Here is a 23,671-nt window from a genome sequence, read left to right on the forward strand (position 1 = left end):
TTAATATTAAAAAAAAAATAACAACAGCCAGCTGAGGGGACAGGAGAAAGGAGAGTCCATGGGTGACTGCTTCCTGCAGGAAGGGCATTCCAGGCAAAAGGAACGGTAGGATAAAGTCTGGGAGGTGGGAGCTTGCTTGGCCAGGAGCCCAGGGGCTGGAGCAGACAGATGGAGTAGGCGACACTGTCAGAAGAGATTTGTGGGGCAGGGGTTGGGGTTGGATCCCCGAAGGACTGAAGGCTACGGTGAAGATTTTGGTTTTAAATGGAAAACTACTAAAGGACTTTGAACGGGAGGGACGTGACTTGGATTCAGATGAACTAAAGTCAGACCATCCTCTGACTTAGATAACAGTTCAGAGGGATTTCCCTGGCAATCCAGTGTTTAATACTCCACCTTCCAATGCAGGGAGTATGGATTTGATCCCTGGTCCAGGAACTACAGTCCCACATGCTGCGGGAGCTGTGCCAAAAATTAAAAAACAAAAAACAAAAAAACAGCTCAGAGGTGGTGAATCGGTGAAGATAAAGCAGGGGCAGCAGGCAGGGTCTACTGCAGTGGGGGTGAGGAGTGGTCCCACCCTGGATCTATCTTATTGGCAGAGCTGCTGGAGTTTGGAGATAGAGGGGAAGGCAGTTATGAGACAAGAGGTGTCAGGGTTGAAGTGTTTGTGAAGGGAAACCAAGGGCTCAGTCCTGGTCTTTGTAAGTTTGAAATGCCAACAGTCAGGCTGTGGGCAGCTGGATGCAAACACGTGGATCCAACAGAGGACCAACCTAGGGATGGATACAAGCTGGGAATCTGGGAATGTTCTGGAGGTGGGAATGCTCGTAATGATGGATGGATGAGACGGAGAGAGGTAAGAGGAAGTGGAACCAAAAAGATTCCATTTAACCTATGGTTGGATCATAAGCCACAAGCCTGGATGGGATCACACAGGAGGTTGTTCTAGAGATGTCTCTGTAAACAAGATACTGTGCTTACCACGTGCTGACGCTGGGCCAAGTGCTTCACAGCTGTTAACTCAGTCTTCCTAACAACTCAGAGGTAAAGCTCTGTTATTGTCCCTATTTTACTGATATGGACACCAAGGGTCCTATTCAGAAAGGAAAGGGGATGGTGCAGAGGCCGCTGGGGGCCCCAGGGTCAGGTGGGCAGGGGGACGAGGAGGAAGCAGCCAGTGGCAGGCGAGGTGAGAGGAGACCAGGGAACCAGGTGTCCCTGATGCCCACGAGTGTCCCTTCAGGGGACAGAAGGTGGGAGCTGACCATGGATAGAAAAAAGGGACATCTTTACTTCCACTAAGCTGCTTCCTTCTGAAATTAACTTCCTCCCAGTTTGAATGCAGGCAACACATCTCAGTAGTGCTCTCAGCCCGAGACCCTGTCACCACCAGCAGCCCCAGACGCTCTGTGTCAGTGCAGGCCTGCCTGTCCGCCTCCAGGTGAGAGCGGCTCCTCAACCCACAGCCTGACCTGGCCTTTAACATGTCAGTAAAGGAGCACCTACACTATGAAATCACACGTTAACAATTCTGATCCTCGTATCTCAGTTGTTCCCGCTGCCACGCTACATATTTTATTTTATGCATGTAAAGTATTATCCCAAGGAGGGGCTCCATGACACCCAAAAAGGCTAAAGACCTCCAGCTCATCTCAATATTAACCACAGAGCAGCCACCGCAGGCAGGAAACCGCATCCTAACCTGGGGAGTCAGCGGGTACTTCACCTCGCATCCACCCAGATGCTTCCTGGTGACTGCCTGGGGCAGGTGACGGTAGCCCACAGCGCCCAGGCACCCTCATCATGGGTGATGTCACAAAGGAAGGTGACTGGGATGCCTTCCTGCAGCCACCAGAAGGTGCCCTGCCCACGTCTGGGGGTGGGGGTAGGAGATGAGGGTGGGATGGGGTTGGGGTGTGTCTTCTCTCTACAAGGCTCTCATTTGACTGGGTTCTGCTCCCCTCGCTCCCACTGCTTCCCAGTCATCTGCCCTTCAGGGTGCTCTGTGCCAGGCTGACCCACTGTCTCCTTGTAACCACAGTCCTGCTCTGCCCTCATTTGCAAACAGCTCAGAGTCTTCCTCGCAGTGCCTCTCCATCATCTGCCTCTCTTGACTTCTCCACTGGGCAAAATGGAGGGATTAAAACTGAGTCCTTGTTCCATGCTCCAAACAGTCAGTGAGAGATCCCAGCACAGAATCCAGAGGCTTCTCAGGTGGGCTTTTTCCATGTCACATGGGTCTCAGATCAGCAGAACTAGGGTCACGATAGAGTTTCCTTCAAGGGTTGTTAGGAGATTCCATGAGCTGGCAGATGTAATGTACTTAAAACTGTGGTCCACACGTGGTGAACACCATACACATTGTTAAAGATAATCTTGGAAACAGACATTACCGTATGTAACATAGATAGCCAAGGGGAATTTGCTGAATGACTCAGGGAACTCAAACAGGGGCTCTGTAACAACCTAGAGGGGTGGAGTGGGGAGGGAGGTGCCATGGCTGTTCAAGTGCGAGGGGACATGGGTAAACCTATGGCTGAGTCATGTTGATATTTGGTAGAAACCAACACAACATTGTAAAACAACTACCCTTCAATTAAAAAACAAACTGAAAAAAGATAATCTCAACTTTCCTGTTCCCCATTTTTAAAAAGCCTTTAAAATTCATAAATTCAGTACCAACCAGTGCAGCATTCAAGAATAACTGACACTAACATGAAAAAAAAAAAAGTTTTCGTGGGATGTTTATAGTCACTCTTAAATTTAAAAACCTTAAAGGAGATGTTAAGGGTGAAGAGAAAAAACCTGGAACTACAATGAACAGGGGGCAGCAAATCTCTGATCGAAAATCACTGTGTATTTGTCTAGTTTCTGGGGAAAAAATGAACCCATTAAAACTGTTCATACCAAAGTCAAGGAGAAGTCACAGAATGCCAGGTGGAGGACCATCTAGTCTACCTCCAGCATTTTTGTATAAAAGGAGAGGAGACAGATAGCACAGAGTATTTGCACAGCTAAGGGGGGACACATTCCTCCAGAGACTCAGGGTGTGGACGCACAGACTCTCAGCTGCAGGGTGGCAGCTGCAGGGTGGCAGGGTGCCGCCCTGGGTCGGCTGGTTCTCCCTCCTCTATAACAGGAACAGGTTGGACTGGTTTCAAACTTGCCCTGACAACCAGATTCACCTGGTTTGCCTGCCTCTGCAGGACTCCTCCTGCCCAGCTCATGACTTGCAAGCAAAACCAACTCCAAAAATCTCACCCTCACACTGCACCAGGCAGCCTCAACCCCATTTCCTGAGAAAAAGGGGAAACTACTAATAAATCTGGCCTCCGAGGCACCAAGTGTCCATGGCATTTTCTATTGACTATGCCCTCCTGTCCTTGCAAAGAACTAGAGCTTCCAAGAACTGGAAGAGGTTTGGGGACTCTCCTCCAGCCTGCCTGCTCCCCACCTCTGTATCCTCATTCTGCAGAAAATGCCAGTCCTTAACTACCTACTTAGACCTTGTGTGTTGTGAACACAACGTAACACAGGTAGCCAGTGCCTTTCTTCATCGCTTACAACCACATCCAATTTCCAATACGCTGGGTCACATTTCAGGCTAAGGGCCATGGAAGGTGCTGGGGTTGTTTCTGACCTGAGAATGCAAAACGAGTCCATCCTCTTTAGTGCTCCCTTCAAACCTTCTGGAGACAGACACGGGCTACACTGAATTCTTTTTTGCACACGGAGGCTCCCGCTGCGTTACTGTTTCCATCACTGTGAGAAGGTGGAGGTGGCAGACAGAACTTTAGGTTTCCGGGTTCTGATGCCAAGAGGAATGGAGAAGGTGTAAAGTTCAAGTGCCTTCGGATGGATTAACGTGAACCCAGACAACTGGTTCCTAAGCCACTCCCACCTCCTACAGACGATTCTTCTGGAGTGGCCACCACACCCCCAGTTCCCAAACCTTCCAGGCGACCGGAACAGCTATCCTGGTGGCTACCAGGGTCACATCGCCCCCATCGCGTCCCCGATGCCTAATCGCCTCGGTCACCTGTGGGCTTCAGTGGGTCCCAGGCCATTTTCCAGGCTGACATCTGTCTGCACCATCTCCTGTTTCAGTTCGCCGATCTCCGAGGCAATTGTGTCAATGAGCTATTCAAAGACAAAAATAGTGTGACGTCAGGAAGTGGAAGAGGCGTGCCCAGAGCTGGGCAGCTTCAGCCACTTCAATAGGAACATACAGATGACCACTTTTCTTTTCTTTTTTTTTTTAAAAATCCTGGCTTTGTGAATTTCCTTTACCCAGAGGAGGGGGGAAATAGGGAGGGAGCAGATTCTGAGAAAGAGGAAGAACTTAGGTTTCGGTATCACCCTAAAATATGACATAAATAAAACAAAAAAATATGACACCCAGTTTGCTTTCTCAACGTGACCTACAAAGAGGAATAAACAAATCTTGGCAAAACCAGGCTTCAACATTCCTACTGTCAAAGTGAACAGCCAAAATGGATGCCCTGGATTAAACTTTATACCATCCTTATTCTGGTTACAGAAAGATGTCTATTTCAAAGATACATACAGTTGGCAAATCAATTTCCAATGACTTATTAGGGGAAAGGGAAGAGAGAGGGTTGTGTGGGGGTAGGAGTGGGTGAGCAGGCAGTCAGGGAGCCGCAGGGGAAGAGATGGGGAAACGTGTCTTCTTCTCAGAGAAGACCTGTGTGGTCTTGCATACCTTGCCTACATGCTTGGGAAGAAGCTACATCTGACCCTGAAGTTTGGTCTGAATTCTTGAGCCCCCCTTCCTCCCCACGTCCACTCATTCAAAAGAATCTTCATGATGCTAATCAGGATCTGTGGAACAGCTACTCAAAGTGTCACCGCTCATTCATTTTTTTAAAAAATGTAGTACTTTTGCCTAGAAAATCCCTTGGACAGAGGAGCCTGGTAGGCTGCAGTCCATGGGGTCGCTAGAGTCGGACACGACTGAGTGACTTCACTTTCACTTTTCACTTTCATGCACTGGAGAAGGAAATGGCGACCCACTCCAGTGTTCTTGCCTGGAAAATCCCATGGACGGAGTACCCTGGTGGGCCACAGTCCATGGGGTCGCTAAGAGTTGGACATGACTGAGGGACTTCACTTTCACTTTTCACTTTTATGCACTGGAGAAGGAAATGGCAACCCACTCCAGTGCTCTTGCCTGGAGAATCCCAGGGACGGGGGAGCCTGGTGGGCTGCCATCTATGGGGTCGCAGAGTCGGACATGACTGAAGCGACTTAGCAGCAGCAGCAGCAGTTATTTTTTCATATGGGGCTTCCCAGGTGGCTCGTGGTAAAGATTCCACCTGCCCTGCAAGAGACACAGGTTCAGTCTTTGAATTGGGAAGATCCCTTGGAAAAGGTAATGGCAACCCACTCCAGTATTCTTGCCTGGGAAGTCCCATGGACAGAGGAGCCTGGCAGACTACAGTCGATAGGGTCACAAAAGAGCTGGACACACCTTAGTGGCTAAATTAACAGATGTTTTCATATAAATGTTACTTATGTCAACAAGAAACCAATTAATATTTTAAAATAAACATTTAAATTATTTCTTTCCTAATATAGCAGATATCTGTAGGTGTAACCCACACGTCAAGCCCTCCATAATTTTTCACAGTGTAAAGGGGTCCCGGGGATAAAATGCTTGAGAATCATTGTTCTAGCTTAAAGATGTTGTCGTCTTGCCTCAAGCAGCTTTTATTCCACCCAGACTCTGGAAGAAATTTCATTTTGAGTCTATAGGCTGTACCAAAATGTACCCTTATCTATTCATTCATTCAGATTTTTATGTCTACTCACTTCATGCTAAGCACTCCATGACATTTCTCATGGACATAATTCTGTATTTGGGACACAGACCACAGCACTGAGCATCGAGAAGTTACAGAATGAAAAGAGAATTGAGTGATGCTGTAGGCGGCAGCTAAAGGGTCACCCTAGCTATGGTGGGTGGTCAGGACAGGTCTTTGAGGAAGTGATGAAGCCCTGAATGACAAGGGAGCCAAGAAAAGATCAGGGGAGGAGCCCTCCACACAGCGAGTCCCAGAGGCCAGGAAGGTTTGTGGAAAACTGTGGTCTGCCTGCCACCAGCCTTTGTCCACCTTCTAGATTACAGTACCCTTGGATTTGGATTTTCAGCTGAGAACCATTGGAGGGCTTTAGTAGGAGAATGGCCATTTTACTTGTTTTATGTTCTAAAAAGATCCCCTTGGCTGCGGGCTACACATGGTTTGTAAGGAAAAGCAGCAAAAGCAGTTACGAGGCAACTGCAATGGTCCAGGCAGGAGACAACGGTGGTGTGGACCAGAGTGGCATCAGAGAGAAGGGGGGAAATCCAGGAATCACTGGACATGGAAACTGAGAGATGGACTGAATGTGGGTGAGGGGGGAGAGAAGTCTCAAGGCCACTCCTAAGTTGTTGGCTTGAGCAATTAGATAGACGATAATGCCTTTCACTGAGGAAAAAATGGGGAAGGATCAGATTTGAGGAAGTAACCCAGCAGACACTGCACAGGTTAAGTTTTAACTGAGTTGCTTGTTGGTCATCAATTCAATGTATCAAGTGATTTCTAATACTAAGGGTGGAACAACTTATACATTTGGAAGTCACTGGAATAGGTCACTGTGACAAGGAGAGACTACCTATGGGGGGTGGGGGGGATGGAGAAGGGGCCCCAGCAAACAGCTGTGTGCACTCTCAGCACTTAGAGGTCAGGGGACGGGGGGCCGGCCAAGTCCATCCCCTTTGTGTGTGACTGGGGTGCAGGCTGTACGTGGAGCTTCTGGAAGCACTGGGGCCTTAGAAGAGGAGATAAGGGGATTTCCTTTGAGACACATTCCAGAGGCAAAAATTAAAAGTCTGACAATGTCAAATCCTTGAGGATGTGGGAAAACAGGAGCACTTACTTGTTGCTGGAGCCATGTTTGGCAAGCACATTGGAAAGCCATGTGTGGTACCTTATAGAGACACAGACTCCCATGCACATGCTTGAGAGAAACCCATGCCCCTGGGGGAGATGAGAATATTGGCTGCACTGCTGTTTGTAAGAAAACCAAATTATAAGCACCAAATGTCCACCAATTGGAGACATTGGATAAATGGAGGTATAGAATGCTCCACAGCAGTTAAAATGAATGAACTAGGACTTCCCTGGTGGTCTAGTGGTTAAGACTCTGCATTTCCACCGCAAAGGGCATGGGTTCAATCCTGGATTAGAGAAATAAAATCCCATAAGCCTGCCCAGCATAGCCAAAAAAAAAAAAAAAAAAAAAACGAAAGAAAAAGAAGCAGATTATATACATCAACTCACAGGCAAAAGCTCAAACAAGTTTTCATCAAAGCAAAAAAAGAAAAGTGAAACAGATTACACTCAGTATATGAAGTTTAAAACTAAGCAAAATTGTACTGCTGAGTGTTTGTAGATACATACATGAAAACAGATGACTCCAAGATGCAGTATAGGGTTAATCATCCTAGTTCTTAGGAAGAGAAGTGGATGCAGGTGTGTACAGATGGATAGAGGTGTGCACAGGTGGGTGGAAGTGTGCACAGGTGGACAGAGGTGTGCACAGGTGGACAAAGGTATGTGCATAGGTAGATGGAGGTGTGCACAGGTAGAGCATCTCAGCCACTTGCAGCACTTCATTTCTTAAAGTGGCAAAATGATGATACTGGATGGAGCTAGTGATGAGTGTAATATCATGTGATTTTCTGTATGTTTAATTGACTTCGTCATCAAACTTATTTAGTTCAGTTCAGTCGCTCAGTCATGTCCGACTCTTTGCAACCCCATGAATCGCAGCACGCCTCCCTGTCCATCACCAACTCCTGGAGTTCACCCAGACTCGAATATGTAGGAAAATGGAAAAAGGAAGGACTAAAAAGGTGGGAGTGAGTAGGGTGAGCTGGGGGTGTCTGAGTGTCTGTGCAGGGGTCCCCCCTCCCCTTCCTAGGGCAGGAAGGTCACACATGGCCCATGAGGGAGCAAGCAGGCGTGCCCTGGGGAGGCCCAACCTCGACCTCCGGCAAATCTCAAAGGAAAGATTCCCATCCCAGCACATTCATCCTTTCTGCCCTCAGTCCCCTTCACGGCCATCATCACAAACTGAATGGCTTTCCCTGAGAGAAGCAGCTGACCCCTCCAGCCAGCTTTCTTTGTCCCAAACACACACTACAATCTGTGGTTGTCACTCAATACACCCAGATGGTAAACCACAGGTGGCACCCCTTATCTGTAAAGCAGAAGGGAAGGGCCAGGACCCCAGGACATGAAGGTGGCTGACCACAGAGGTTGCCCTGGCTGGATGACTCTGGGACGCTCTGGATGGATTGAGGGCGTTTTCACCCCTTTCATCTCCCCTCTCCACCCCTTTTGACTCCAACTCATCCATCAGATGGCACAGATTTACCTGACGGATGGACCAGAGGCTAGGGTTCCAGAGCCAGGCCGCCAGCAACAAGAGTCACCCTAAAATGTCTGCTGCTCCCTGAGGTCAGCCCAGAGGTCCCTGATGGGATGTAAGCTGCTCCCCACCACTGTTCCCAGATACAGGTGTGTTTGATTGGTTTTAACTCTGGCAGATGTTTGACCTCACCCCTTATGCTCTCATGTTCTTCCAGATTTCATTCTTTGAGGGCAAACAGGGATAACTTAGCACCCACCGAAGGGGGAGCAGTGTGAACCGAAGTTTTATCCTTTTCCTGTGTTAAAGCCAACAGCAGTCAGTTTCAGTGTAAGCTGCTTCATTCAAGTTTCTCCAAATCCACTTACACAACCTGAGACCCCAGCACATCCGCGTCTCTGTTAGAACTCCTCCAGCAGGGAAGGGGCTGCCTACACATGTGCCAAGCTGGAAGCCAGTGTGGCTTTCTGCAACCCTGTATGGCTTCCCTAGACATGTGTGGATGCCCGAGGGGGTGGCAACACAGCCAAACGGCTGTTACTCAGTGAACTGGCACCAGAGATGGGCCTTAGGTTTCAGGGCACAGAGCCAGTGAGATAGTAGTACTTGTTCAAAACACAGTAGCTATGTTCTCTCCAGAAAACCCCACAAGCAGCAACACGGTCAAGGCACAGACAGCCTGCCCGGAGAAAGTCAGGGCATGGCCTGTGTTCTGTATACCCCTCAGGGCTGCAGTGCAGAGCAGGGAGAAGGCTGCTGGTAGGATCAGCCGCTTCTGCATCTGCCACAGGGGGAACAAGCCTGGGGCTGGGTCTCTGCGTCTCTCCTTCATTCTGCTCAGAAAGCCAGTGCCCCCACCCTGGGCTCCAGAACAAAGTACAGGAAGTACTCCTTGGGATGAGTTTCACCCTACCCTGCAGCCAGGCCAAGGGCAGGAGAATTCGGGAACCCCCAGGTTCTTTCCCGAGATCACACCCAGGGCTTGACAACATGGAACCTGTGCAGCTCCAGCCAGGCCCAGGAGTCTACACTGATATGGACCAATCTGTAATTATTCTGGGTGGGTCATGTCCCTGTCGGGGGAACCTCACCATTGGGGCCACACTTCCAGCAGCAGGGGGTACAGTGTGTGAGGCAGCCTGCTTTGCAGCCCCTACCTGACAGAGAAATGAAGTGCTTCCTACCATATCAGTAAACAATGACGTCACAGTCATCATCGATTTCAGCCCTCCAGGGCATTCAGGAAGGAGGAAAAATACCTGAGATCTAACAGCCATCAGATTGCAACCACTCCCTTCAGAGAGCCCAAGGGAGCTCAGTTTAGTTCAGTGGCTCAGTTGTGTCCGACTCTTTGTGACCCCTTGGACTGCAGCACACCAGGCCTCCTTGTCCATCACCAACTCCCAGAGTTTGCTCAAACTCATGTCCATCGAGTCGGTGATGCCATCCAACCATCTTATCCTCTGTCGTCCCCTTCTCCTGCCTTCAATCTTTCCCAGCATCAGGGTCTTTTCCAATGAGTCAGTTCTTCGCATCAGGTGACCAAAGTGTTGGAGTTTCAGCTTCAGCATCAGTCCTTCCAATGAACATTCAGGACTGATTTCCTTTAGGATGGACTGGTTGGAGCTCAGGATGTGAAAAAAAAAAAAACACCCAGGACGCTGGCCCCAGATAGTTGAGGCCATCCCATATGAAAGGGATGATTTCAGTGAGCCCAGACTCCTGCATCTTCCCATATACAGAAAAGCGCTAAATTCCTTGTGATATCTGCTTCTCTTTAATTCACAAAAATACTTTTGATGTTCAGACTACCTACCCTTTGTTGCAAAACTTCTATATAACCTGGCTCCTCACCGATCCCCTCACCCCCCTCGCCCTGGAGCAATTCTCTCAAGACTACTTGAGGCTTAAGTCCTAAAAATTTCCGTTGAATAAAAAGTAACTCTCATCTTTTACGTTGCAACTATTTTTTTAAGTCGAAAGAGCGGTGGTGAGGACCCCAGCTGTGGCTCAGAAAGACCTACCTTCCAATCCCAGCCCGACCCCTGTCAGCTGAGTCCTGAATCCCTCTGTACCCACTTATTCCTGAACCCCTGATACTAGGGCTTGGGTTTGGATGAGTATCTAGGATGAAAACACCTTGGAGCCTGCCCCTAAAATGCTCTCACATTTTCTTCCTAGTTCAGTCCTCTCTTTATATGAATGGTGACCCGCTAGGAAGCAGAGAGCTGATAAAGCTGACACTTAAAAACAGACTCATTCACCTCCCTGCCTGCAAAGAGGTCGTTTCATCCCCACTACAAAAGATTAGTGTTCCTGGACTCCAACCCTCCTTCTGCCTGTCTGCCCCAAAGTATCTAAGCTTGAGATCTGCGCACAAGATAACAATTTTCCCCAATGGACTGATGGACCAGGAGAGAAGTTGTCTGACACCCTTGCTTGCAGGGCAGGCTGGAGGGAGGGGAAAGGAGGGACTCAATCTTGCTTTGTTTATTTTAGAGTTAGATAAGAGGAGAGAGATTCTCTTGAAGGTCAAGTAAAAAAGAAAGCGTTTATAGAGCAAGTTCTGATACAGGAATTCCAGGACCAACTCAGGAATGTTATCAGCGGTTCTTGAAAGGATGTGTCACTGACAGATGAAGACTTGAATCCTAGGGTGTGGGAAAAGTCTGACTCCTAGCCATGGAATTTCTATTCCCCAAGTGCATTGAGTTGGCCTTGGGATATATGATGGGCCTTGACAATCTTATCAGCTCTGTGGGCTTAGACCCACCTCCAGGTCACAAACAACCACTGACCCTCACAACTGCCTTTCCTGTTTCCGCTGAGGTGGCGGAGCCTCCAGGTCTAGTGGGCACACCCCATGCTGGAGTTTTCCTAAAGCAATCTGGAAAATAATTGGCTTGTTACAAACTTTCAGAAGATTGTTGCCCCCAGGAACTGTCACCATGGAAACAAAGAAGTAATGAAGGCTGCTTGCCTTCACTTGTAGAGGAGTGTCTGGGGACTGACACTGGAGCATCTTGGAATCTGGCCCTTTTTTTGTTTTTATGTGTTAGTTGCTCAGTCATATCTGACTCTCTGCGACCCCGTGGACTATAGTCCCCCAGGCTCCTCTGTCCTTGGGATTCTCCAGGCAAGAATATTGGAGTGGGTTACCATTTCCTCCTCCAGGGGATCTTCCCAACCCAGTGATTGAACCTGAGTCTCCTGAATTTGCAGGCAGATTCTTTACCATCCTGGAGAAGAAAATGGTAACCCACTCTAGTATTCTTGCCTGGAAAATCCTAAGGACAGAGGAGCCTGGTAGGCTACAGTCCACGGGGTTGCAAAGAGTCGGACACGACTGAGTGACTTCACTTCACTTTCTTTACCATCTGAGCTACCAGGGAAGCCCGTTCCCAGGAGTGTTTGCATTGATGTTTGTGAAATTTTAATTATAATTACAGACATAATACATATATATATTTCCATGAAATCATGGGTTATTTGTACTTTCTTGGTGGCCCAGTGCTTAAGACTGTGCTTCCAGGGCAGAGGTTGGGGATTCCATGCCTGCTCAGAGAACTAAGATCCCAATCCCCAAAGATTACTGAAGCAGTGGATGAAGAGTATCACCCGTCATGTCAGTAAACAAAGGATGTCATGGCCACCAAGCCTTCAGCCACTGTAGCTCCCAGATTGTGTACCTTGAGGGGATTCAGGGTGGAGAAAAACAGGATACTAAGGTAGATAGAAAGGTGCACACCAAGAAATGATTTCAACGAGCCCAGACTCTTGCTTCTTTCCCATAGGAAAGTGCTAACTTCATCAACTAGAGATGTCTTTTTCTTTAATTAACAGTAATATTTTGATGTTCCAGGTACTTGTTTTTTGTTGTAAAAACTCCTGTGTATCCTGGCTCCTCCTTTACCTCTTTGGAACAGTCCCTCAGAGCTATCTGAGAGGCCATCTCCTGGGCTTCAGTCCTTGGTATGTCCGCTGAATAAAACATAATTCTCAACTTTTAGGTTGTGCATTTTTTCAGTCGACATAGTTAAAACGAATCTCCCTTGACTACTGCCAATAACCCCACCTACTCAGAGGGAATCACAATGGTCAGTTTTGTGTGTATCATTCTTTTTAAAATTTTTTAATTAATTAATTTTTGGCTGTGCTGGGTCTTCATTGCTGTGAGGGCTTTTCTCTAGCTGTGGCGAGCAGGGGCTACTCTCAGTTGGGTGTACAGGCTTCTCGTTGTGGTGACTTCTCTTGTCGCAGAGCATGGGCTGTAGGGCCCATGAGCTTGAGGAGTTGCAGCTCCCAGGCTCTAGAGCGCAGGCTCAGTAGTTGTGACGTATGGGCCTAGCTGCTCTGCGGCTTGTGGGATCTTCCCAGACCAGGAGTCGAACCTACGTCTCCTGCACTGGGAGGCAGGGAAGCCCAATTTTGTGTGTTTCAATCTTGAATGTTATCATTGTGTGCTTTTTCTACACAATGGAATTGTACTGATGTACTGTACATAGCTCGCTCATACTCATTTCACCTAAGAAAATGTTGATACACGAATACTTGATTAATTCTTTTAATTTTGTTTACTTTTAATTTTTCGTCTGTGCCGCACAGCATGTATGTAGGCTGTGAGTTCCCTGACCACGGACTGAATCCTCCCTGCTCTGCATTTGAGTCTTAAAGTCCAGAGTCTTAACCACTGGACCACTAGGAAAGTCCCACCCTTAGTTAATTCGTTTCAAGTTGGAATGGTTTTCCACCAAAGGGACAAACCATGCAGGGATATACCTAGGAATACCCCGTGTATCCATTCTATTTTGATAGATGCTTAGGTCGTTTCTAATATGTTGCTGTCACAATCATGATTGTGATGAGCAGCCTTGTGTACCATGTGAAAACTCAAGAGAAAATGCCAAATTGTAGGCACATAGGAGGTTATGAGGAGGTACCATGTGGCTCTCCAGGGGTCTGTGCCCAGCTGCAGTGCCTCCACCTTCTTTGAAAACATCCACCTCACTTGTCAGCATTTACTGTGTGTTAGTCACTCAGTCCTGTCTCTTTGCGATCCCATGGACTATATAGCTCGCCAGTCTTCTCTGTCCACGGGACTCTCCAGCCAAGAATACTGGAGTGGGTTGCCATGCCCTCCTTCAGGGGATCTTCCCAACCCAGAGATTGAACCTGAGTCTCCTGCACTGCAGGTGGATTCTTTACCATCTGAGCCACCAGAGAAGTATCAATTTTGTTAAGCTTTGGCTAATCTGATAAATGGCTTTTTATTATCTTAGTGGTTTACAAAGATTATTTTTGTTGGGAAGGAAGAAATTTTTCTCTGCCCTTCTACACTCTTCTGGCTGGTCAAAGAATTAAGAATTAAAAAAAAAAAGGTGGGAATGTCCTTGGATTCCAGTGGTTAACACTCTGAGTTTCCACTGGAAGGGGCGAGGACTCCATCTCTGTGGGGAACTAAGATTCCACATGCTGTGTGGCAGGGCCAAAATAACTAAAATAAATTAAATTAGGATGAAACAGGTTAACAGTAGAAAGTCAAACAAAGTGTAATAACATGTACACATAGAGGGGAGCCAAAAGAACCAAAATGGCCAAAAGCTTTAAATATCACCTTCAGCTAAAGACAAAAGAGGGCTTCAAAGGGAAGGAAGGTAGTTCTTAGGAGATGGCAGCAGCTGTTTGGAAAACAAAGGTTTGCTGGCCCCTGCAGATACAATGGGCCATGACTTCCGGTCCAATGCCTCATTTGAGTTAGAGGCTTCTAGGCAATGGCTCCCTTCCTGGTACAGGTCCTCAATCTGTGTTTTTTTAGGCAGTTTAAGGGGAAGGTCAAAGGTTCTTCCTGAGTCTTCAGAGCTATTGTTTCCAGCTTCAAATAATCTGCATGCCAAAGAGATATTTTGGGGTGGCAAGTTTTTCTTCCCTTCATATTTTGGTCATCTATTTATATTTCTTCCCAGAGGGGTTATCTGTTCGTTTATTTGTTGCCTGTTTAGGGGTTTGCTGATTTTTCTTAAGTTGTGAATATGAATCCCTTGTCTCAAATACTGAAGATTCCCCTCATCCTGTTTCTCTGCCTTTTAAATTTCCTTAAATTAAAAAAAAACATATTTATTTTGCCTGTGCTAGGTCTTAGTTGTTCTTCATTGTAGCAGGCAAATTCTTAGTTCTGGCATGTGGGATCTAGTTCCCTGACCAGGGGTGGAACCCGGGCCCCCTGTTTTGGGAGCAAGAAGTCTTAACCACTGGACCACCTGGGAAGTCCCAACTTTCCTTAAACTTTGAATGCTGATAGAATCAAAAGTTACTTAAGGCTCTTGCTGACTCTCCATTGTCTAGGAAAACACTCCTTATCTGGAAGTAAGAAAGTCTCCTTGGTTTTCTCTAAGACACATGTCATTTTGCCTCTTTACGTATGATGTATTTGTTTCTTTGTAGGCCTGTCATCATCTGGATTTAATCCTGAGTGTGATGTGAAGTTGGGACAAGGAGGTGAGGGGTGACTGTGATAAGACCAGGGCTAGTTCTACACTACCCGCTCTCCTGGCCTAAACCCTGCCCCGAGGTACCTTCTGCAGGCCAAGGAATGTGCCCAGAAGGCTGCCTTTTCCCAATTTGCCCAAAGGCTGGGGGTGGCTCAGGACAGGTGAACTCTACACTGGATTTTTCATCCCATATGGAGAGTCAGAGACACCACAGTATTTATGCCACAGTCCCTACTGATCCAAAACAGTCCTTTAGCCACAATCAGAACTTTGAAAGAAAGTGAAAGTGTTAGTCCCTCAGTCATGTCCAACTCTTTAAGACCCCATGGACTGTAGCCCACCAGGCTCCTCTATCCACGGAATTCTCCAGGCAAGAATACTGGAATGGGTTGCGATTACCTTCTCCAGGGGATCTTCCTGACCCAGGGATGGAACTTGGCTCTCCTGCATTGCAGGAAGATTCTTTACCATCTGAGTCACCAGGGAGGCCAATCAGAACCTTCCTAGTTACCAAAAAACAACACCCACTACCTTCTTATTCCACTTTCTCCTTTGGAGTTAAAAAAAATACAGCCCACCTCCAACACATGTAGAGGAAAACTTAATAAGCAACCCACCCCTCCCCATCCTCTGTGTTAAGTCAATGGTTTGCCATGAGTAATTTTCTGTTTTTAGTACAAAGTAGTAAATAGCAGTATTTAGAAGAAACAAATACGAGTGAATAATTGAATTATTTAAAAGCAGAATTTTGGCTAAAGGCCCGGCTTCAAATTCCTTTGGCTCTGTTGATTCAAGCAGTGCATTCCGTGAGGAAATCATCTGACCCCCTTACATTTTCTCATCCATGAACTGATGATGCGTTGAGGGCTGTTTCTCAGGGCCGTTTAAGGGTCCAAGGAGGTGTTGCAGGCCATGTCCACAATAGACAGGCCCCTTTATTGTTTGCTGGAGGGTGGGGGGTGGGGGCAGCGGGGAGGTGGGTGTGGAGAGAGGCTTTCAATTGATACCACCCTCCTTGGAGGACAGCAAGGTGAGAAATGTGGTTTAAGGTGTGCCACCAGAAGCTCCAGGTGGGGTTAATGATGCTGGATGTGATGGCTGATTGTATATGCTGGGGACGCAGGTCCTGCTGCAATGCCCACAAAGGAGAGGGAGGCCTCCATGTGCTATTTCCCCCAAGCACTTAAATTCCACGGGGCTCGCTGGGGGCCTGAGAAGCATGGAGATTCTTTGAATGGGTCCTTTGAACCAGTCCATCCTAAAGGAAATCAACCCTGAATATTCATTGGAAGGACTGATGATGAAGCTGAAGCTCCAATACTTTAGTCACCTGATGCGAAGAGCCAATTCATTAGAAAAGACCCAGATGCTGGGAAAGATTGAGGGCAGGAGGAAAAGGGGATGACAGAGGATGAGATGGTTGGATGGCTTCACTGACTCCATAGACATGAGTTTGAGCAAGCTCCAGGAGTTGGTGATGGACAGGAAAGGTGGTGTGCTGCAGTCCATGGGGTTGCAAAGAGTCAGACATGACTGAGCGACTGAACAACAACTTAGAATGGGTAGAAATATTTGAAAGGCAAAAGCCCCTATCAGTACTTGGTGCACCTTAGAGCACCAAGATGGTACCCGCTGCAGGACTCACCCAGGGACCAGGCTTCCGGACTTTTAGCCTCTTGGTGGACCTTCCTGGTATCTGCAAAGCCCTGCAAACATCAGGTTGCACAGCGGTCTCGCTGACAGTAGTGCTTCTGCTAGACACGCTGGGTGCTTCCCCAAGGCCATTGGGGGGAGGGAACCTGGCCCTCCACGGCCAGCCCCAGGTCCCTGTCAGAGGACAGAAACTGCTTGGTCTTGTGCACAGAGACCCAGAAGGACCCTCAGAGTCAGTTCTGGACGACTGACTGATGGGCGCTGACTGTAAACACTCCAGCTCCCTCACCTCTGGTCCTTGAAGACAGAGCCAGAGTTACCCTCAAGGGACTTCCCTTGAACTTGGACCCTCGCTCACCCTCTCTGCCCCACTCTGCTATGGGTTTTTCTTGGGAGCACTTTCTGATAAGCCATTTTCATGAAAAATTTTAGCTCTGGGCTTGTTTCTGGAGACACTGACCCAAGGTGCCCCCAACCTCCCCTGTTTCCTCCCTCCCCTCCATTCACCACTTGAGGTTGATGGTCCTGTGTCTGAGACCATCCTGAAGCCAGAGGCTCTCCCCAATGGCCCCCACCTGGACGCAAATTCCGCAGAGCAGGAATGGTGTCCTTGTGCTCTGTGGAGACCTCCGAGCTCAGGACAGTTTGGGGCACTTCCCTCTCCTGCCTTCCTCTTGGTAACTTCCCTGTCCATTTCTGTCTAGACCAGGGATAAATCAGGACACGGGGTGGGTGGGGCTCCAGCCTGACCTCAGCTGGACACCACGGGGAAGTGGCTGACACTGTGGCAGCTGCTGCAAAGGCACAGCTCCAGAGTTTTCAGCTGTTCACCAGCGATCACACCAAGGGGGCTGTACATGCAGAATTCAGAGGTCTCACTGAGCGGAAGCCATTGGTTTGAAACCCTGGCCCCAGACTTCCCTGGTGATCCAGTGGTTAAGAATCTGCTTGCCAATGCAGGGGGGCATGGGTCCGATTCCTGATCCATTCCAGAAGGATCCCACATGCGGAGGAGCAACTAAGCCTGTGTGCCACAACTACTGAGTTTGCACACCTAGAGCCTGTGCTCTGCAACAAGAGAAGCTACCGCTATGAGAAGCCCACGAGCACCGCAACTAGAGATAGCCCTCGAGCAGCAATGAAGACCCAGTGCAGCCAACATTAATAAATACATATGAAAACAATAATGCGAAGAGCTGACTCATTGGAAAAGACCCCAATCCTGGGAAAGACTGAGGGCAGGAGGAGAAGGGGGTGACAGAGGATAAGATGGTTGGATGGCATCATCAACTCAATGGATATGAGTTTGAGCAAACTCCAGGAGAGAGTAAAGGACAGGGAAGCCTGGCATGCTGCAGTCGGCGGGTTCGAAAACATTCAGACTCAACTTAGCAACTGAACAACAACCTCTAATGACTAAATTGTAAGCTGCTTCTATCCAAGGGTAACAGATCTCCACATTGGCTCTGCCCTGCCGGACACTCACCTCCAAATATGGGGAGGCTGTGGAGGGCAGAGAGGCCTCTGCTATCAAACATGCCAAAGGCTCAGTACAACTTGAAGAGGCCCAGCCCAGAGCTGTTAGTTTAATTATATTTGAAATGATCCTCCACAACAAACACTAATATAACTTTAAACTTAGTGCCTCTTTGGGGAAAAATTATTTTTTAATATATTTATTTACTCATTTAAGGGGAAACTTTTTTTTCCTATATTTATTTTTATTTATTTATATTTGGCTGTGCCCGGTCTTTGCTGCTGGATGTGGACTTTCTCTAGCTGCGGTGAGTAGGGGCTACTCTCTAGTTGTGGTGCCTGGGCTCCTCACTGCAGTGGCTTCTCTTGTTGAGGAGGGCAGGCTCTAGGCACACAGATTTCAGTAGTTGTGGCACACGGGCTTAGTCGCTCCATGGAATGTGGAATCTTCCTGGACCAGGGATCAAACTCATGTCCCCTGCACTGACAGGTGGATTCTTGCCCACTGTACCACCAGGGAAGTCCCGGAAAAAAAAAATTTTTTTTAATGATACACAGAGTGTCCATATAAAATACAGAAGCAGCTAGTGTGATGTGCCTTGAAATAGCCATTTGGCTGAGGTCCTGATTTACTCTGTCAGTTGTCCGAGGTCAGTGTTGCGTTAGATTCTTCAATGAGTTCAGAAGTTACAGATACCTCTCTATTGCTGTTCGTGGCTTTGAGTTTTAAGGTGAAATAACAAGATAATCAACAAACACCATGAAGAGCAAAGCTCTTTCTAAGGCTCCTGCACTAATGTTTCTACAGCCTTGGTTTTAGCATCTGTGTCTAAAGTTTTAATGTTGTATGTTTTAAAAAGATTTTTAAGAAATGGTTACAGTGGTGATCATCTTGCAATGCAGAGAAATTTTAAGTCACTATATTGTGCACCAGAAATTAACTCAGTCTTACAGACCAATTGCTTTTCCAGTAGTCATGTAGATATGAAAATTGGACTAAAAGAAAGCTGAGTGCAGAAGAATTGATGCTTTTGAACTATGGTGTTGGAGAAGACTCTTGAGAGTCCCTTCCAATCCCCAGTCCATCCTAAAGGAAGTCAGTCCTGAATATCCATTGGAAGGACTGATGCTGAAGCTGAAACTCCAAAACTTTGGCCACCTGATGCAAAGAACTGACTCACCGGAAAAGACCCTGATGCTGGGAAAGATTGAAGGCAGGAGGAGAAGGGGACAACAGAGGACGAGATGGTTGGATGGCATCCCTGACTCAATGGACATGAGTTTGAGCAAGCTCTGGGAGTTGGTGATGGACAGGGAAACCTGGTGTGCTGCAGTCCATGGGGTCGCAGAGAGTCAGACACGACTGAGTGACTGAACTGAACTGAACAGACCAATTATACTTCAAAAACAAACACAGAAAAAGAGATCAGATTTGTGGTTATCAGAGGTGGGAGGTGAGGGTGCAGGGGACAGGAAATTGGAGGAAGGTGGTCAAAATGTACAGACTTGTAGTTATAAGATAAAGAAGCACTAGGAATGTAATGTACAACAGGATTAATACAATTAACATTGTATGATATATATGAAAATGATTAAGAGAGTAAATCCTAAGAGTTCTCATTACAAGGAAAGAAAATCTTTTTTCACTTCCATCAATTTTGTATCTACTGGGTTGTCCAAAAAGGTAACTTTCTGGCCAAGCTGCTATATGAAATTATGGATGTTCACTAAACTTATGGTGGACATCATTTCATGATGTATGCAAGTCAAATCAGTATGCTATACGTGGCTGCATGTCAATTATATCTCAGTCAAGCCGGGGGAAAATAAGAAAAGAAAAAAGAAGCGTGTACAGAGTACTTTAAAAACCTCCGACTCTAGGTCAACAACAGGAAAGATGCACAATCTGCTCCATCAAATTGAAGATACTATCATTGAAAGACATGGTGTTACTTTGTATACCACCAAGAAAAGAAAAAGCTGCCAGTAATAATTATAACATATCATTGATCATTGTAGTTGTTGTTCAGTTGCTAAGTCATGTCCAGCTCTTTGTGACTCCATGGACTGTGGCATACCAGGCTCCTCTGCCCCGATAACTCCCAGAGTTTGCTCAAATTCATGTCCATTGATTCAGTTCAGTTCAGTTCAGTTGCTCTGTCGTGTCCAACTCTGTGCGACCAAATGAATCACAGCACGCCAGGCCTCCCTGTCCAGCACCAACTCCCAGAGTTCACTCAGACTCACGTCCATCGAGTCAGTGATGCCATCCAGCCATCTCATCCTCTGTCATCCCCTTCTCCTCCTGCCCCCAATCCCTCCCAGCATCAGAGTCTTTTCCCAATGAGTCAGCTCTTCGCATGAGGTGGCCAAGTACTGGAGTTTCAGCTTTAGCATCATTCCTCCCAAAGAAATCCCAGGGCTGATCTCCTTCAGAATGCACTGGTTGGATCTCCTTGCAGTCCAAGGGACTCTCAAGAGTCTTCTCCAACACCACAGTTCAAAAGCATCAATCCTTTGGCGCTCTGCCTTCTTCACAGTCCAACTCTCACATCCATACATGACCACAGGAAAAACCATAGCCTTGACTAGACGGACCTTTGTTGGCAAAGTAACGTCTCTGCTTTTGAATATGCTATCTAGGTTGGTCATAACTTTCCTTCCAAGGAGTAAGCGTCTTTTAATTTCACGGTTGCAGTCACCATCGGCAGTGATTTTGGAGCCCAAAAAAATAAAGTCTGACACTATTTCCACTGTTTCCCCATCTATTTCCCATGAAGTGATGGGACCGGATGCCATGATCTTCGTTTTCTGAATGTTGAGCTTTAAGCCAACTTTTTCACTCTCCTCTTTCACTTTCATCAAGAGGCTTTTGGGTTCCTCTTCACTTTCTGGTATAAGAGTGGTGTCATCTGCATATCTGAGGTTATTGATATTTCTCCCAGCAATCTTGATTCCATCTTGTGTTTCTTCTAGTCCAGCGTTTCTCATGATGTACACTGCATATAAGTTAAATAAGCAGGGTGACAATATACAGCCTTGACGTACTCCTTTTCCTATTTGGAACCAGTCTGTTGTTCCATGTCCAGTTCTAACTGTTGCTTCCTGACCTGCATACAAATTTCTCAAGAGGCAGGTCAGGTGGTCTGGTATTCCCATCTCTTTCAGAATTTTCCACAGTTTATCGTGATCCACACAGTCAAAGGCTTTGGCATAGTCAATAAAGCAGAAATAGATGTTTTTCTGGAACTCTCTTCCTTTTTCCATGATCCAGTGGATGTTGGCAATTTGATCTCTGGTTCCTCTGCCTTTTCTAAAAACAGCTTTAACATCTGGAAGTTCACGGTTCACGTATTGCTGAAGCCTGGCTTGGAGAATTTTGAGCATTACTTTACTAGCATGTGAGATGAGTGCAATTGTGCGGTAGCTTGAGCATTCTTTGGCATTGCCTTTCTTTGGGATTGGAATGAAAACTGACCTTTTCCAGTCCTGTGGCCACTGCTGAGTTTTCCAAATTTGCTGGCATATTGAGTGCAGCACTTTCACAGCAACATCTTTCAGGATTTGAAGTAGCTCAACTGGAATTCCATCACCTCCACTAGTAATCCAAGTCTATGCCCCAGCCAGTAATGCTGAAGAACCTGAAGTTGAACGGTTCTATGAAGACTTACAAGAATTTTTAGAACTAACACCCAAAAAAGATGTCCTTTTCATTATAGGGGACTGGAATGCAAAAGTAGGAACTCAAGAAACACCTGGAGTAACAGGCAAATTTGGCCTTGGAATACGGAATGGAGCAGGGCAAAGACTAATAGAGTTTTGCCAAGAAAATGCACTGGTCATAGCAAACACCCTCTTCCAACAACACAAGAGAAGACTCTACACATGGACATCACCAGATGGTCGACACCAAAATCAGATTGATTATATTCTTTGCAGCCAAAGATGGAGAAGCTCTATACAGTCAACCAAAACAAGACCAGGAGCTGACTGTGGCTCAGATCATGAACTCCTTATTACCAAAGTCAGACTTAAATTGAAGAAAGTAGGGAAAACCACTAGACCATTCAGGTATGACCTAAATCAAATCCCTTATGATTATACAGTGGAAGTGAGAAATAGATTTAAGGGCCTAGATCTGATAGATAGAGTGCCTGATGAACTATGGAATGAGGTTCATGACATTGTACAGGAGACAGGAATCAAGACCTTCCCCATGGAAAAGAAATGCTAAAAAGCAAAATGGCTGTCTGGGGAAGCCTTACAAATAGCTGTGAAAAGAAGAGAAGCGAAAAGCAAAGGAGAAAAGGAAAGATATAAGCATCTGAATGCAGAGTTCCAAAGAATAGCAAGAAGAGATAAGAAAGCCTTCTTCAGCGATCAATGCAAAGAAATAGAGGAAAACAACAGAATGGGAAAGACTAGAGATCTCTTCAAGAAAATTCGAGATACCAAGGGAACATTTCATGCAAAGATGGGCTCGATAAAGGACAGAAATGGTATGGACCTAACATAAGCAGAAGATATTAAGAAAAGGTGGCAAGAATACACAGAACTGTTCAAAAAAGATCTTCACGACCCAGATAATCACGATGGTGTGATCACTGACCTAGAGCCAGACATCCTGGAATGTGAAGTCCATTGATTATAGGATACAAATAACTTCAGAGATGGTGGTAACTTTCGAAGCAGTTAAGTCTTAGAATTGAAATGCACTATCTACGTCTTCATGCGGATCAAGCGGAAGGGCCTGAGGCTGGGTTGGTTGGTTGTTAGCAGCTCGTTTTGTTGTTTTGATAACAACAAACATGCTGTGTGGGACCAGCATCCTGGAACTTACAAAACAGTGGTGGGCAGATGACCAGCCGGCCTTCCAGCCTCCTGGCCTCCACCTGGCACTCAGTCCAGGTGTGAGAGGCCTTGAGAGGGTGTTCCAACAAGCTGGAGGCTGGAAGCCTGGCCAGAACATATTCCTGCACACCAAGCAGGTTTCTCTGCCCAGGAACCGCAGTGTGGCTAAGTTAACCACTACAATCAACCTTGTCCACCCACTTATCGGTTCTGTCACAGAAACTATCCCTAACAAAACTATACAAAAAAGTTCCCTCCAAAGTCAGAGCTGGGCACTGTCTAATAAGCCTGCCTAAGTGTCACCTGGGATCTCATTTTGTTTGATTCTTTTTTTTTTTTTTTTTTGGCCACATCGTGAGGCTTTCAGGATCTTAGTTCCCCAACCAGGGCTTGAACCCAGGCCCCCAGCAGTCAAAGCTCTGAGTTCTAACCACGGCAGAGCCAGGGAAGTCCCCAACTCTTTTCTTTTACAGAAGGCTCAGACTCTGTAAAGTCAGATGCAGAACTTGTGGGAGAGTGATACATCACAAATTATGTTTGTTTGGCAGAATAGATATCCCCAAAGGCTTTGGCTTTTTTGCCCTGTCCATCTTGAGCCAGTTTTGTGTTGCTGCTGCTACTGCTGCTAAGTCGCTTCAGTCGTGTCCGACCCTGTGCGACTCCAGAGACGGTGGCCCACGAGGCTCCCCCGTCCCTGGGATTCTCCAGGCAAGAACACTGGAGTGGGTTGCCATTTCCTTCTTCAATGCATGAAAGTGAAAAGT

The 23,671-nt window shown here is 46.9% G+C and overlaps 1 protein-coding gene across 13 annotated transcripts in view; it reads right to left on the minus strand.

The window, feature by feature from the left end:
- The window catches only part of RIN2 (Ras and Rab interactor 2), a 211,035-nt gene that overhangs the window by 59,771 nt on the left and 127,593 nt on the right, over positions 1-23,671 (minus strand). For 9 of the 13 annotated variants that reach the window (XM_025264175.3, XM_025264169.3, XM_025264174.3 and 6 more), the window contains one exon: positions 4,043-4,143. The exons of 3 other annotated variants lie outside the window; for them this stretch is intronic. In XM_025264175.3, the coding sequence (XP_025119960.1) occupies positions 4,043-4,143 (101 nt within the window). Of the gene's footprint in view, positions 1-3,643; positions 3,812-4,042; positions 4,144-23,671 lie in introns of those variants that run through there. One more of the 13 variants, XM_025264177.3, reaches the window with a different exon arrangement.

This window comes from Bubalus bubalis, chromosome 14 (assembly GCF_019923935.1).
Source record: "Bubalus bubalis isolate 160015118507 breed Murrah chromosome 14, NDDB_SH_1, whole genome shotgun sequence".
In the NCBI taxonomy this organism is placed as follows: Eukaryota; Metazoa; Chordata; class Mammalia; order Artiodactyla; family Bovidae; genus Bubalus; species Bubalus bubalis.